At 38.4% G+C, this 15,019-nt stretch overlaps 1 protein-coding gene across 8 annotated transcripts in view; it reads left to right on the plus strand.

Annotated features, from left to right (window-relative positions):
• scn2b (sodium channel, voltage-gated, type II, beta) overlaps window positions 1-14,705 on the plus strand; it is an 82,068-nt gene extending 67,363 nt beyond the window's left edge. Inside the window, exons 2-10 of one of the 8 annotated variants that reach the window (XR_015066682.1) lie at window positions 2,580-2,625; window positions 2,795-2,877; window positions 4,746-4,868; window positions 5,819-5,935; window positions 10,476-10,636; window positions 10,712-10,928; window positions 11,574-11,766; window positions 11,900-11,966; window positions 12,572-14,705. Coding sequence is in view for 1 of the 8 variants with exons in the window: in XM_085916430.1 (XP_085772556.1) it covers window positions 5,854-5,935; window positions 10,476-10,636; window positions 10,712-10,928; window positions 11,574-11,770 (657 nt within the window). In the remaining 7 variants the exon portion in view is untranslated. Of the gene's footprint in view, window positions 1-2,579; window positions 2,626-2,794; window positions 2,963-3,040; window positions 3,089-4,745; window positions 4,869-5,818; window positions 5,936-10,475; window positions 10,637-10,711; window positions 10,929-11,573; window positions 11,771-11,899; window positions 11,967-12,571 lie in introns of those variants that run through there. The other 7 variants (XR_015066687.1, XR_015066688.1, XR_015066684.1 and 4 more) reach the window with 7 other exon arrangements.
• Window positions 14,706-15,019: the final 314 nt, after the last annotated feature.

A 15,019-nucleotide genomic window follows, 5' to 3' on the forward strand; every position in this document is an offset into this window, starting at 1 on the left:
CTCAAAGTGTCTTTTTTTCAAGGTGTCACGTAAGAGAAGTGACGCATTACAGTCTACATGGATGCATTACCTTTATGTCTAACATTAAATTTGTGCAAATTAATATTTATATGTCTCAACACTGAACATGCTTACATGGAAAACAAAATAGAGGTATCAAAATAGAACCTGCTAGGACCATTTTCAATGTAATAACCGATTATGTTTATGACTCAATTAAGCAGGATAGAAGATATATATATATATATATATATATATATATATATATATATATATATATATATATATATATATATATATATATATATATATATATATATATATATATATATATATAATACTGCTCTATTATTAGTAGCATAGTATCTCACCAGACTTTGAGTGTGTCAAATGCGTTGGTGTCGGTTTTACACAAAGGATGTGTTCTAAAAAAAAAGCTCATGTTGTGCAGAGTTTTTGTTTTTGGCGCTTTTGTTTGTTAGTGTGTTTGTAAGTTAGTTTGTTTCACGTTTTGAAAATGACTCATTGGTAGAGGTAAGGTGAGCTATTAATCTGCATTATTGCAAACCAAAATATTCCCTATGATAGCAATAATTTCAGGCAACTCGTCACCAAGAGGTCATAGCAATTACTCAGTCACATTTGCTAAAAACGTTTTTTAGTATTCATATGCAGTTTTTGAGAGGAATCACAATTTGGACAAAGCTACTCCAGGTCAACAAGATGAATCTATTTTCTTGACCTGGATTTGCCTTCTCTGTTAGGAAATGGCCAGATTTAATGTAGTGCAATCTTATCCAAATACTGCAACAACATTCTGTATATGAAAGAATATGAACTATACATTCAAAAGGAAACAGCATTACCATAATAGGCTACTGTCTGAGATTTGAACAACTTCTAACATTTTCAGTTACTGAAGATCAATTGTAGAATCCCCAAGGTTGTGCAGGTGGAACATGTTGATTTAGATGTATGGAAATTATATTAGCATATGTAAAATTGCACCCACAAAACTGTTTTCTTCTCTTCAATACTTGTTAAGTGATGGTTGTCGCAAAGCATTTTGTGACGGCAAAGCTGTGAAAAGATCTTTCAAGTGTTTGTGAGGAAGAACGCATTACAAAGTCTTGCATCAGTTGTGATGACTTTGTGGAAAAACAAAACAGACCACTTTGATTTGACTCGCCTGTTTTTGCCGTTAACGCTGATTTCATTATTTGTAAAACTGGCAACATCTTACTAGTACAGTATTTATTATCATAATTATTAGTTTGATGAAACTTTTTAAACAATTCATAATACACAAGTGCTATAATTTACTTAATAAGGACAAAAATGTCCATCATTCCAAGCCAGGCTGAATTTGTCATTACAATTTGCATTTGCTTTTGAGCCACTGATGTTGTAGCAGTTTACTTACCTAACTTTGGCACAGGTAGCACTTGTTTAATTCCCTCTCAGTGATGATGTGAATGTGACTTTGACTGACTTTCTAATGCTCTGTACCCTGTCATGGATTGACTAAGTCAGCAAGGATAGGCTATCTTTCCGCAACCCTGAGCAGGATATGGAGGAGGAAAAAACAAATAGCTGAATCTATTTGTTGGCATAGCGTCAAAACCTTGCAAATGTTCATATACTGTATTTTAACAATTGCTCTCTCCACATGAGGGTATGCTATCTTGACAAATTATTGAGAAAATAAGGTTCAGAATTTATTTTACATTGTCCTGCACCCCGGATCCATTAAAGTCTTGGTTTTTAGTGTCTGAGTTGAGGAGAAACAAGCGAAACTTTCTCCCTCATCTCACCAATGACTTCCGTTAACACAGTTAGTTTTAAGATGGTTACAGAAACAACTCATCTGAGAAGCTAAGGAAGACATCAAGGAAGGCTTCTTGAGTCAAATCCATATGACCTATTTAAAATGTTTTTTCTTGGCATTCACAATCAGAATTAACCTTGCAGTAAGTGCCTGACCTCATGTGAAATCTTTTCTTCTTCTTTACTATTTCCACTTATTATGCATTCCTGCCTCTGTGTTCTGAGCCAAGTCGATTCATTGTGATCAAGCAGACCCTCAATCATTTAGCATTAATGAATGGTTTCAATTATCATTTGGGATTATCAGGTACTGTATGCTCCCGTCCCGCTATCAATGGTGTCTGCGAGGATTAGGGAGCCAGGGTTTTCCAATTCTCTTGTCATTCTTCATGCAGAGGAATCCAATTGTGCTTTCCTTCTCAGCGAGCAGCATGTTATGGATCAATATGCAATACAGCACAGTCCACAACCCAGTTAGGAAGTGTTGTATTGATACTGCTATTATCTTTCAGTTCTCCAGTAATGTCTGTGAATGGGTTACTACAGTATGTTTACTAGCGTGTCCAATGTTTTACTATTTTAATCATTTATTACGTTATGATGCAATTTGTGCAGTCTAGCGGAATGTGAAGATTTTATTCGATAGCTAAACAAAAAGGATCATCTTTGATTTATTTAGTCACATCATGTTTTTTCTTCAAATGTCTGACATTGGTGTAGGAGTGATTGCAGTGTTTTCTGATTGCTTCCAGGCTGTTTCAAAATGTATCGCTGATGTGCCACTTATCCTCACTCCAGGTACCGTTGATTATCTCATTCTGAGCACAAATAATAGTTCTTCCCAGTAGGAAGAGTGTTTGTGAATTTGTCTTGATTGGTCTCCTCCTTCCACTCGTGTCTACTATTAAATGCGTCTTTATGGCTCTATTGTTTGAATGCTGTTGTTTTTTTTTTTTTTCCTGCCTAGTTGTCCCCGCAGGCGCAGGGAGAAGATGCAAATCCCACACCTCTGAACTATGGGGCGGATGTTCTAACCAATGCGTCACCGTGGTACTAACAAAGTTTTGGTTATTTGAAAGAATAATTATAAAAAGAGAAAACCTAAAAGGTGGCTGTTCAGAAAGCCATTTTTGAGGTATCAGTATTTTGAAAAGTATTTAGTAAAGTAAATTTGTGATGTGACTAATCAATATGTTTGCCTCATTTGGGACAGGACTCATCTTTCCTCCGACCCTGAATGAGGGAAGCAGTTCAAATAAATGTAATGAAAAACATGGGATTTCATAATGTTTCAACTCTCATAACCAAAGCCTAAAAGACAATGAACAGACACTGATTGAGTCAAAGTTCCTTCGTCTTTTTAATGTGGCTGGGTGAATATATAAAATACTATAATGTAGACATTAACCCCAGATGAAAAGCACATCTCGAGGTGTCAATATCACTTTAACTCTTCACTCTCTTTAACTAACGCAGTCATGAACACACGCTTCGTCTCCTTGTCTAATCACCAAACAAAGCTTTGAATGTTGCCTTCTGAAATCCTTTCCCTTTGAATTTTGTTGAGGGGAGATAAATCCCGGGAGAATAAAAGAAGGACAAAAGAAATGAAGATGAACGCTGGCCAATTCCTGCTGAGACCTCAAGAGTTTTTTAAAAAAAGAAAAGGAGGGAAAGAGTTCAGTTGATTAGCAAGTCTCCACTGATGTGCTATAGGCACTTGGTGTGTATGTATAGATGCTTGCTTTGTTTTTAGCACCATAACTGCAATGTACACAGCGTGCATTTCTTTGTGTAATATGGATCTTCCTGACAATCTTTTGTTCAATTTATTTCAATTGCTTATTTTAGGATACTCCTTATGATCTTATTCCTGGTGTCCTCACTGCATAATCTTGCACGTATTTTTTAAATAGCAGCAGGATTTTCTGCACGTTTTACATTACAGTAAATTAGGCTTAGTGGAATCCAACCACTAATAAGATTAAGATACCCTTTTCATAGTTAAATTGTAAAAAAAAAAAAATTTGATTGCGTCATAAAAAATCTGAAGACTGAATTGAGGATTGGGGTGAATTTCAGCTGTAGTGAGTCTAGTGCCACTAGACACATTTTTCTTCATCCTTCTTTCCTCATTGCATTCCACATTGACATACAACATTCACTACAATGCAATATGAAAAAGAGAGATGAAATAAATATATTTCAAATATAAGATGAGAGTAGAAGTGTCTCACAGTGAGTTCAGAAGGTGGATATTAAACACTGAAGTCCGATAGTATCTCACTGGATTCCTATCAGTTTTCTTACGATACTTGTATCTGCTTTGTGTGCTCAGGTGCCTTCATCGTTGTGTGCAGGTGACTTTCTGATAAAATAAAATTGAAAATCTATTGACAATAGTGAAGAGGTCAATTTGAGTTAGTGCCTGAAAATCAATGAAGTCATTTAGCAATAAATAGTGACATCCAAAATAATGTAGTCATACATTGGGAAAATACAAGTATGTCATAAATAATATAAATACTTGGTATTTTTATATAATTGAAAAGGAGGAGGACTGTTTGTTTCCATGTTGTGTCACTGAAAAGATTAACAAAGGCTATTTCTGCTTGGAAAAGTGGTCGAGAATAAATTTAACAACAACATATGTAGCTATACTTACTTATCTAGACAGCATATATTCTTTGAATGTTGATCGTGAATTTAATGGTGAAGTGACAAATATTTTTTGAGAGTTAAACACTAAAAGATTGTGGTGTTGTGATCGTAGAGGCACAGCGTCATCTTTTGGCTGCACAAAGAACAACAATAAACTGAAGCATGGCACATGCAATACTTTCTCAAAACACAGAATATAATACAGTACCTGTAATATGAAAGAGGACAACTATCGTTCCACCCTCTTTTTTTTGTAGTGCATTTCATCACAAGGTTTGTGGATGAGCTGGAGCCTCTTCCAGCTGACCATGGATGAGAGGCCCGTTGCAGAGCATATGCAGACAAGCAACCATTCACACCTCAATAGCACGTACGAAAAGGTCAGAGTCTTCAATTAACCTGAAAAATATGTTTATATGGAAGACAGCCGGACTAGCAGGAGAAACAGGACATAGGTTACCTCGGCCTACATACAAAGGCCGAGTATTTGAACCAACGATGTTAATATGAATAACCTGTTGCAAACCATCAAGGGATATAAGCATACTGCATCCATTTGAAATTGGCAGAAAAGTCGCAAATTCCCCTGGGTGGCCAAAGGAAGGCCATGGCCCAATGCTGCCCACCATGTGGCTCCACCCCTGTGTTTACCTAGTAGGTGTGTTCGGACTGGTGAATGACAGGCTCCTCCGTGTCATTTTATTCCCTGTTAAATTACTGCAGTCTGATGACAGCCTAATAGCCCACTCATAGTCCATCAAAACACAGATGAGTAAGGTATCTCTGCATTTTCCATCCATTGCAGATAGGAATGAGGAGATGGATTGGGATGGGTTAATTATTTGTTTGGTGTGCACGACTACTTCATTTCTTACAAGCAATTACCAGCAGGTGTCTTTTCCCTTACTATTGTGTTTGTATACCTTCAATTCATTGCCAGTATGAACAACGCTTTTCTAGATGCACACATACAATATCATTTCATCTCATCTGATTCAGGCTACTAAACTGGTCATTGTGGTTGTATTTTCATTTTTTAAATATTGATATTAATTTATCATGTGGCTTAAGCAATATCCTTTTTATTATAATAATAATAATAATAATAATAATAATGGGCCGTGATTCATTTAATTTCTTGGGAATCTGCTTGCGCCCTCCCGCCTCTGTTGCAAACATTACGGCAACCATAAGACCAACCGTTATAAGGCTAAAGACACTGCCAGCCATGTCCTGCCTCTAAACATATGCTGTTTTAACCTTTTTATTCACCCTAAATCATATGTATATATTTTGATCCTTTTTGTATTTATATTATTCTTTTCTAAAGGTGTAAAAACGTGCGTGTTTCCCAAAGCAGCGGTCATGTGTCTCAGTGCGCTGGAAGAAAGAAGATCTGACGTTCGGCTACTGCTGTTGTCGGTGATGATGATGCTCTCGGTCTCCGGTAAGAAGCACGCTGCATTACATTGACAGGAAGGCTTCACTGAAACAAGCACATTGTTGCAACTTGGCACTATATTAATTTGACGTGTCTATGAATTGCAATAATAAATGATGTCGCTCAACATCTTTCATAAACACATGTCTTCGCCATTTTTTTTCTTATTTCTAAGGCCAAATAGAAATACTCATGTCGCTCCCTTTTACGCTATTCCCCATAAAACCAATAATGGAGCCTACAGGGTTCTCTGGTGCCCGAATTACCCTTTGATACCTACCAAGCCACTTAGGTATACCTCAAATCCACAACCTCATCATTGTGGATGGAATGCCTATGGCCTATAAAGATGAAGCAACTATTAAAGCCACATAGTACATTATCTGATGGTGCTGTCAAAATACCATAGTACCACTGTGAATGTACAGTATACATAGTGTTGCTTCAAGCTGCCTTCTTGTCTTTATAAATGAAGCCTTTAACAGCTTTTCAGGCTATACAACACCTCAAAAAGTCAATTTCCTGATATTTATACTTGAATTATTGAGAATCTGTTTCTGAAGATCCCCATTCAAACAAATCTTGCATATGCAAAGCAATAGATGATACACATTTTAATGTTCACGTACAAAAAAGGCCCTTCATTCAAAACAAGAATAGGCCTATACGTTGAAAGTGATCAGATTTAGAATAGAATGCCCCAAATTGAGCAAAATGGTCAATTATCTATAGGACTAGATTTTGCTAAGTCAGTGATGTTTTGGATCAAGTGGTGTGCCACACCCTTTTGTGTCTCCATGACAACAACTCGGAATGTACATTGGTTATGTGGGGATGCTTGTGGTGTAATAGGTTTTGTTTTATGAGATAATCAAATATTTCAGCAACTATTTTATTTTCTCTGTGTTAGCTCAATGTAGATTTTCTTTTCTTTTCTATCCATTTGTATGCGCTACTTAACAGCAGGTCTAAAAATTCAGTTACCAATTGTTGTCACTAGAGGGCAGCATCAGGCCGCTGAATTTAATGAACCCCATCTTCAAGGTCAGTATGCCTATGTTTCAATAGTTAATAATGGACAGTCTTTTGTCATTGCAAGTCCTGATTTGTCATGCATTTATGCCAGCCAATCGCAGGGCACATACAAACAAACATGTACTCACAATCCCAACTGTGGAATTCATCCATCCATTTTCCGAACCTATCCCAGCCGTCATCGGGCAGTAGGCAGGGGACACCCTGAACCGGTTGCCAGCCAATCGCAAGGCACACAGAGACAAACAACCATCCGCATTCGCACTCATACCTAGGGACAATTTAGAGTCTTCAATCGGCCTACCAAGCATGTTTTTGGAATGTGGGAGGAAACCGGAGTGCCCGGAGAAAGCCCACGTGGACACGGGGAGAACATGCAAACTCCACACAGGGAGGGGCGGAGGTGGAATCGAACCCGCACCCTCCTCACTGTGAGGCGGACGTGCTAGCCAGTGCGTCACCTAGCCACCCCAAACTGTGGAATATTTAATGAAATTAGGATGCAGGTTTTTGGAATGTGGGAAGAAGCTGGAGTTCCCTGACGCAAATCCACATAAGCAAGGGGAGAACATACTGTTCAAAATAAGATTTTACCCCCAACCCTTGGAATTGTGAGCCAACATGTTAACCTCTCAACCACCAAGCTGAAAATCAACACCTTATATATTTCTATCAAAATCTGTGTTTTACTGGCCTATAATAAGGCATGTGGCATCCATTTCAATTTTCAAAAGATGATGGTGTAGCAACACTGAATATAAATTCATATTGCATATAATTCAGAATTCATTCTTCTTACATTGAATGTACTGTACATTCATCTTCACTTTTCCTGACTGTGTAACATACACTTGCCACACAAACACAGAAGCGGCATGTACATGCAGTCATAATAAGGGTGGGCCGATAATGTAAGACTAATATTTTGGGTATCGGGAGTTAGTATGAGGTAAGAAGCGGAGGCAAGTGAGGCAGATGGGAGGGGCAAAAGGACTGAGGTATGCATGAGACTGCCTCACTGCAGTATTTCATGTCTTTGCGGGCGCCTCTGTCTTGTAGTGTATCAGCCCGTCTTTCCCGTACAGGACTGCTGACTCATTTATAGCCTTTGTACAGTGGATATAAAAAGTCTACACTCCACTGTTTTTTGTGACATCAAAAATGAGACCAAATAACTTACAAAGCCTTTTCCACCGTGAATGTGACCTGCACAAGATAATAGCGAGGGGAAATAAAAATAAACACCTGAGATCATCAGTATCTGTGGATGTGGTTGTGTTTAGAATGAACCATTCACATTCAAACAAAGACAATAAATAAGAGACAAAAGCATTGTTTTGATTGATGGGCGTGAGCGACAACCTAAAATGTTTTAAGTTGTCATATTTAAACAATAAGGATGTGCAAAGATTTTATTGTGAGCAGTTCCAAATAGCAGTCAGTGTTAATACTTGAAATCTAAATAAAATTGTTTGCAGCCAAACTTCATTTGGGGTTAATGAATAATTAATTGGCTACAATATTAGCCAATTTACATTGGCTCCCGGTCCATTTAAGATGTGACTTCAAAGTTCTTTTGTTAACCTATAAATCATTGCATGGCTTAGCGCCTTCATATCTCGTCGACTTAGTTGTTCCTTATGTTCCGTCTCGTAACCTTCGTTCGCAAAACGCTAGTTTTTTAGTGACACAGAGGGCCAAGAAAATGTCTGCAGGGGCTAGAGCATTTTCCATTCGGGCTCCAGAGCTCTGGAATGCCCTGCCAATGGATATTAGAACTGCTACCTCAGTAGAAACATTTAAGACACGTTTAAAGACGTATTTCTATGATGTGGCCTTTAACCTCTCCCCGACCCCACTCCCCCACCCCTCCCCGGCTGGGGAGGTGGTTAGGTGACACCCATGCTGACGATGGCTATCTAGATTCTCGTGGACCAATTCACCATGAGGGAACTGCAGTGGAATACCCTCCTGGAGGACACTGCCAGGACAATCGAAGGCACCTCCGACAGCTCTTGGCTTTGGCCTGGGCATCCACTTTTTGGTTTCCATATGATGTATTTTATGTGCCCTCTTTGCATCCATTGCAGCCTGGTGATCCTGAAAGGGGGATCCTTCCATCTGTGGTCCCTTCTCAAGGTTTCTCATTTTTCCCCTTGTAGGGGTTTTTTGAGTTTTTCCTTGCCCTTTTGGGAGCCTAAGATCAGGGGATGCTTTGAGAATTATTGTCAATTGATTGTCTATGTGAAGCCCTTTGAGACTGCTTGTGATTTAGGGCTATACAAATAAACTTGACTTGACTTGAGTTAATCAGATCAACAACCGAGTTTTACAGGTTATATTGGTCACATCGATGATGGAAAAGGTTTGAAATAATTTATTTTGGTCTTGATTTCTCTTTACAAAATCTTGATTTTTAACAAGGATGTGCAGACTTTTCTTTATAGCCACTCATTACAGTATTGGTAAATGTGTAAATGAGTTTTGGGCGTGTGTGTGTGTGTCTGCCCACCAGCGTCTGTGTGTCAATCTTGTAGCAACAAAAGAAATGTGCAAAAAATGTGGGTTAATTGTTGTTGGGTCTGGCTGTGTAAATATTTTGGTGCTGGCTGTGTAAGCAGTTACTGTCGGTCAGTATTTGGGAATGACATTGAAATAGCATGCTTAGCTTAGCATGCTCACAGCTGCTGACAAAACATAGTTTCTGAAGATGTGGGTGCATGTGTTTGTGTGTTGGGGGAGGCGCACATTTTGTGCAGCCTCAAAACAGAACTTACTTAGCTGGATGATGTACATTTGTGTGTGTTTGCGTGTGCGTGCTGCAGAGAGGCAGTGGTGCAGCAGCAGTTGGACCGCAGCCAGAAACACCCGACTGCAGTAGAGAATGGTGCAGAGTCCCATCCCTCTTACTCATATAAACTCACAATATGAGCTTGTCCTGAAAAAAAAAAACCACCATGTTCGACGTACCATTCAGTGTGGCTGCCCACCCAGAGAGTCTTTCATGCCAGAACCACGACTGATCAAAAAACATCAATGTTAGGTTGATTTAAGACTCACAGGTGTCAAAGTCAAGGCTCTGGGGCCACATTCGGCCCACCACATCACTTTATGTTTGTTTCACTTGTCCCAAAATAGTCTTGTGAATTCATTCAGTCAGTTTGAGAGGTTGTCTACAGCGTGTAAGATACAGTGTGTAACCATTAATCAAATGCTGTATCGTGTGGTACAGTTTCGTTCAGATGACGATACTATTATTTGGAATTGTATCAGATCAAACTTGTTTCTTACGTAAACTATGTAAATAGTGTGATATCAAACGAGTGCAATACAATGGAACATGCCATCAAAACCAACATTACACAAAGGACAGCAATGGGGGGCATCCAGGATTTTGTCTTGTTTCTGTTTTTCTCACAACTTTTGACATTGAAAATGCTAAATCAAATTCTACGAATGCAATCCCATACTAATGTGCTACAAGTAATGAAATGTTTTTGTTATCTTTCAGGTTGTTCAAGCATGGACGTTATTGTGACCAGTAAAATCAACGTGATGAATGGGTCGGATATCAAAATCCCATGCACATTCACTTCCTGTTATAAAATAGACACAAACAAGTTTGTCATGAACTGGACTTACCATGAATCAATCAATGATACGGAACAAATGGTAAGAAAGATAGCAAAATATGAATTGTGCACTTTTCAAAATAAAATTAACTAAATAGTTTGTCTGTTTCCATAGTTTATGGCATACTACCGGAAGAAAGGAATGGTGGCTTTGCTTCCAGAGCGGTTTGGAGAAAGGGTGCTGTTTGCAGGAAACCTGGAAAAAAATGACCTGTCAATCACCCTATTAGACGTCCAGGAGGAAGATGAAGGGATTTACAACTGTTATGTGATAAATCCTCCGGACCGCATACATGGACATGGGGTCATAAGACTTAAGGTTTTTACTGAACGTAAGATACTAACCTTACCTCATGGAGAAACTGACAGTCGAAGGGCTCTATTTTCATAGATCGTTGCACATGTATTCAGCATAAAAATTTCATTTTCATGCTGAGCATGTCTAGTTTACCTCTTTTTTGCATCCAGGACATTTTCTATCACACGCCTCTGGTCCAATCAGAAAGTAGACTAGATCTAAACCAACTAAAAGAAGGTCTAAGTTGTGGCTCAGCTGGTGTTACAAGATTTATGAGTTCAGATATGTGTGATGGATCTCATTTTATTTCATTCATAAATATGACAATAGTGTTTACTAAACCCTCTTGTATTAAAAATGAATTTATTGAAGGCAAGTGAGCTACTTAAATGGACAGCAAAGATAATTTTTGCCATTAATGCCAATAACTATACACAACATGATGTGCATGTTTCTTTGATGCTGTGGATCCTGTGCTCCTGAGTCAGCTTTTTATTTATTAATGGCCGACGAGAGGTTGAACTTAGTCCTTCAGCATCTTTCTCCCACTTACACACTAGCCAGGCTCACTCAGCAGCACTTTCTCTCCACTCTGTTTAATCAGCCTTGTAGAGCTCTTAGCCACCACTGCATCTCTTGTCTATAGGACATACTTAACTCGTTTCTTTGCTTCCCACAGTTCCCCCACCGAGAGACTCAACGATCGCCGTTGCCATCGGTGCATCAGTGGGCGGAGCACTTGCTCTCCTTATCCTTTCCATGGTGGTTGTGAAATTTCTTCGTCATCATCTCAAACAGGACCTGACCACAGAAGAGAAGATGGAGGAGGAGGGAAAATTAGAGGCTGAAGGTGCCACAGAGGAAGGAACAAAGTAAGAAATCACAAATTAAAATTCAAACTTTTGCCAGCAGTGCTTGTAATTTTATTTAAAAGTACACCCACACGTCACATCCTCTTTGAGCAAACTCTTACCTCCATGTACATCTATCTTCTGACATTTACAGACAACCTTAAATGGGCCGCCAGAACAAACTAGTAGCCTGCAGAGCTGTCGACCCAGCACCTCCACTGGTAAACTCCTTTTCCCTACCGATTGCCTTTGTCATTGAAAACACAAGATGTGACTGTTATCATAATGTGTTGGTAGGAATGTTTTTCCATTGTTTAACCGAGTTAATTGACTATTTATGAATGAAAGAATTGGAAAATTTTAGGAAAAGCTCGACACATACATTTACTACATTTAAATGTTTCCTTTTTTTAATATGCCCCAGTACATTATACAAACTTTATCTTTTGTAGAGATTCTGGGATTCTTTCGATTTTGCTTTCTCCTTAGTTACTCTTACACATACAAGAAGATAATGTAATATTCATACCAGAACTGTCTTCAAAACATTTACTATAACAATGTGGATTATACGTATAGACTTTATACATTATATCCAGATGTTTCTGGTGGTTTTCTTTTTTTAATTGGATAACATCCAATATTACACTTTGTTTATTTGTGTGACTGTCTACCTGACATTTGCATTTATTCTTTGAATGTAACACTTTTTCCAGGGTCAATGTTTAAACTTGGCGGAGTTTCGATATACAGGGAGATAATTCACTGCATCTGTACATGCTTGTTTTGAAGAGAATTTTAAAGTTTGTCTTCTGTTTTCTTTCAGAAGATATGCTTCATCTTTCTTCTGTCCGTAAGAACCACACTGAATCATTGACCACCAAGTGCATCTGTTCCCTCTGCATGTTTGTGTGTTTCGGTGGACAAGAGTGTGTTTTTAACGTATGTCTTTAAGAAAGAGAAAGAGATGTGTGTTTGTCTCTTTACAGACAGCAATTATATCTCCGCATATCTTAACTACTGCTATATCATTCATGTCAATCTATCAAAGGAACAAATTTGTTATTGAGCAACTATGACAGGTTATATGATATGACCTCACAGGTAAGATCTAAAAAACTGCAAGAAAATGTGTCTTCTAAAATATTGTACTGTATGGACCAAAGTATTGAGATATCAGAAAGGAAATATGGATTTTTCTGCCTCTGTGTTTTGCATAAATATACCTTTCTATGAGATGTTTGAGTTCCCTGATGTTGCAAAATTTCCATTCCAGGTGTTTGATAGGGTGAAAGTCAGGGCTGTCACGTTCTCCCACACCAAAATAATCCAATAGATTTTTTATGAACCACATGCAGTTCTTTCCTCCTTCAGTTACGGCTTTGTAATGTTGGAAAATAGATCATTAGTATTTGTTTCAATTGGTTTCTTTGTTTTTCTATTTCTAAATGTTCTGATTATGATATAACACACTGCTGGAAATATTCATCAAAAACGCTGATATTGTGTTGATACCATGTATTTGAATACAATACTGTCAGATTCAGAATGGCATTCTTAATTAATGGCATAGAATATGTAACATTTGCAAACCACATTCTAAAGCACTGAACCAAAAGCCATTTTATTGCATCAAGCATAACCAAATTAAAATCGTATATCAAATAAATAATTGACGAATTAAATGTGTAAAATAAGAAGCTTATACTAATAGCGCATCACAGTGCTCGCAGGTGGAGTTTTTGTCCTTTTGACATTTTTGTAGAGGAGAAGAGTGATTGCACCTTTGTGGCAGTGAACAACCGCTGACTTGATTCCCAGCTAATCGAAGCGGCTCCTCGTATTTTCCGTTAAATTCGGCCCAGGTGAGGCGCGCAGTCTACATACCTGTTTTTAGCTGCCAGATGGCGTGTAATAGAAAACACCCTAAGTCCACCAATATGAAGCGCAATCTGCCAAATTCATAAACACAAACTAAACTTAATTGCCCCAGCACAAACATCAAAATGTGCCATTTTTTATGCCGAGCGCACTTGCACTTGTCTATGAAAATAGAGCCCTGTGTCTTTAAATACATGCACAGTATACATTTGGACAGAATGTAATCTTAGTTGGTTTTCACTATAATAAAGACTAAATCTGTCACTAACTTTGCAAAATGTTTCTCAGAATATTCCCATGATGTTTATCTCCAGACACAGTCGCTTTTTCATTGGGTCAAAGGTTTATTTGTTTTCAAAGGAGGTTACGAAATGCCCGTTGTGATGAATGCACAAGTTTATGTTTTTGTTGTTCTAGTGCACGTTGTCTGATTTGACCTTTGCATCAGATACAAATATACTCTCATATTGTGCTGGTTATACCATCGCATTCATGCTTCTGTGATTTAAGGAAATTGCTACATCAGACACATGTTCAGCTTGTAATAGTGAAAAAAATCATCACATCAGAGTAGGACGTAACAACCTCAGAAACATTAATTGTAACGTATCCAATCCCAGAAGTTAAACAGATGCCAGACTTTGTTTAGTTGAGTTTTGCATTCTAACCACGTCATTATCTTAATGCATGGACACTGTAGTAGACTTATTGCATGTTAGACAACACATTTCAACATGTACCAATGTAAGTTATGTCAGACCGAGAGACAAAGATGAGTTCATCTGAGCATGCTTACCTAATCGTTTACACTGGGCACCTTTCTTCATATTGCACTTATTTTATTGGGCTAAAAGGAACTTGTTTTTAAAAACGAAAAAATGCTGCCTAGATGTTTCATATCATTTTCTATAGGTCAGAGATTAATACTAATGTGTGGTATAAAAGCATAGATCCAAATGAAGTCCAACCAGAATCGTCTTTTATAAAGAGTTACATTCCAAATGCAGCAAAGCAAAAGTCTTTGTCTGTGTGTGTGTGTGTGTGTGTGTGTGTGTGTGTGTGTGTGTGTGTGTGTGTGTGTGTGTGTGTGTGTGTGTGTGTGTGTGTGTGTGTGTGTGTGTGTGTGTGTGTGTGTGTGCGTGCGTGCGTGCGTGCGTGCGTGCGTGCGTGCGTGCGTGCGTGCGTGCGTGCGTGCGTGCGTGCGTGCGTGCGTGCGTGCGTGCGTACGGGTGTGTTTGTTTTAAAAGACTTTCTTTTATTTCCTGCCTCAAAGGTCAGGTCACTACATTGTCACATAATTTACATCAGTGATTCTCAACTGGTGGGTCGGGGCCCAAAAGTGTGTCGGCATTCCATTTTGGGAGGGTCACATTTGAGTGAAAAATGGCATGTA

The sequence above is a fragment of the Syngnathus leptorhynchus genome, chromosome 7 (genome assembly GCF_054491065.1).
Source record: "Syngnathus leptorhynchus isolate UIUO chromosome 7, UIUO_Slep, whole genome shotgun sequence".
NCBI lineage: Eukaryota > Metazoa > Chordata > Actinopteri > Syngnathiformes > Syngnathidae > Syngnathus > Syngnathus leptorhynchus.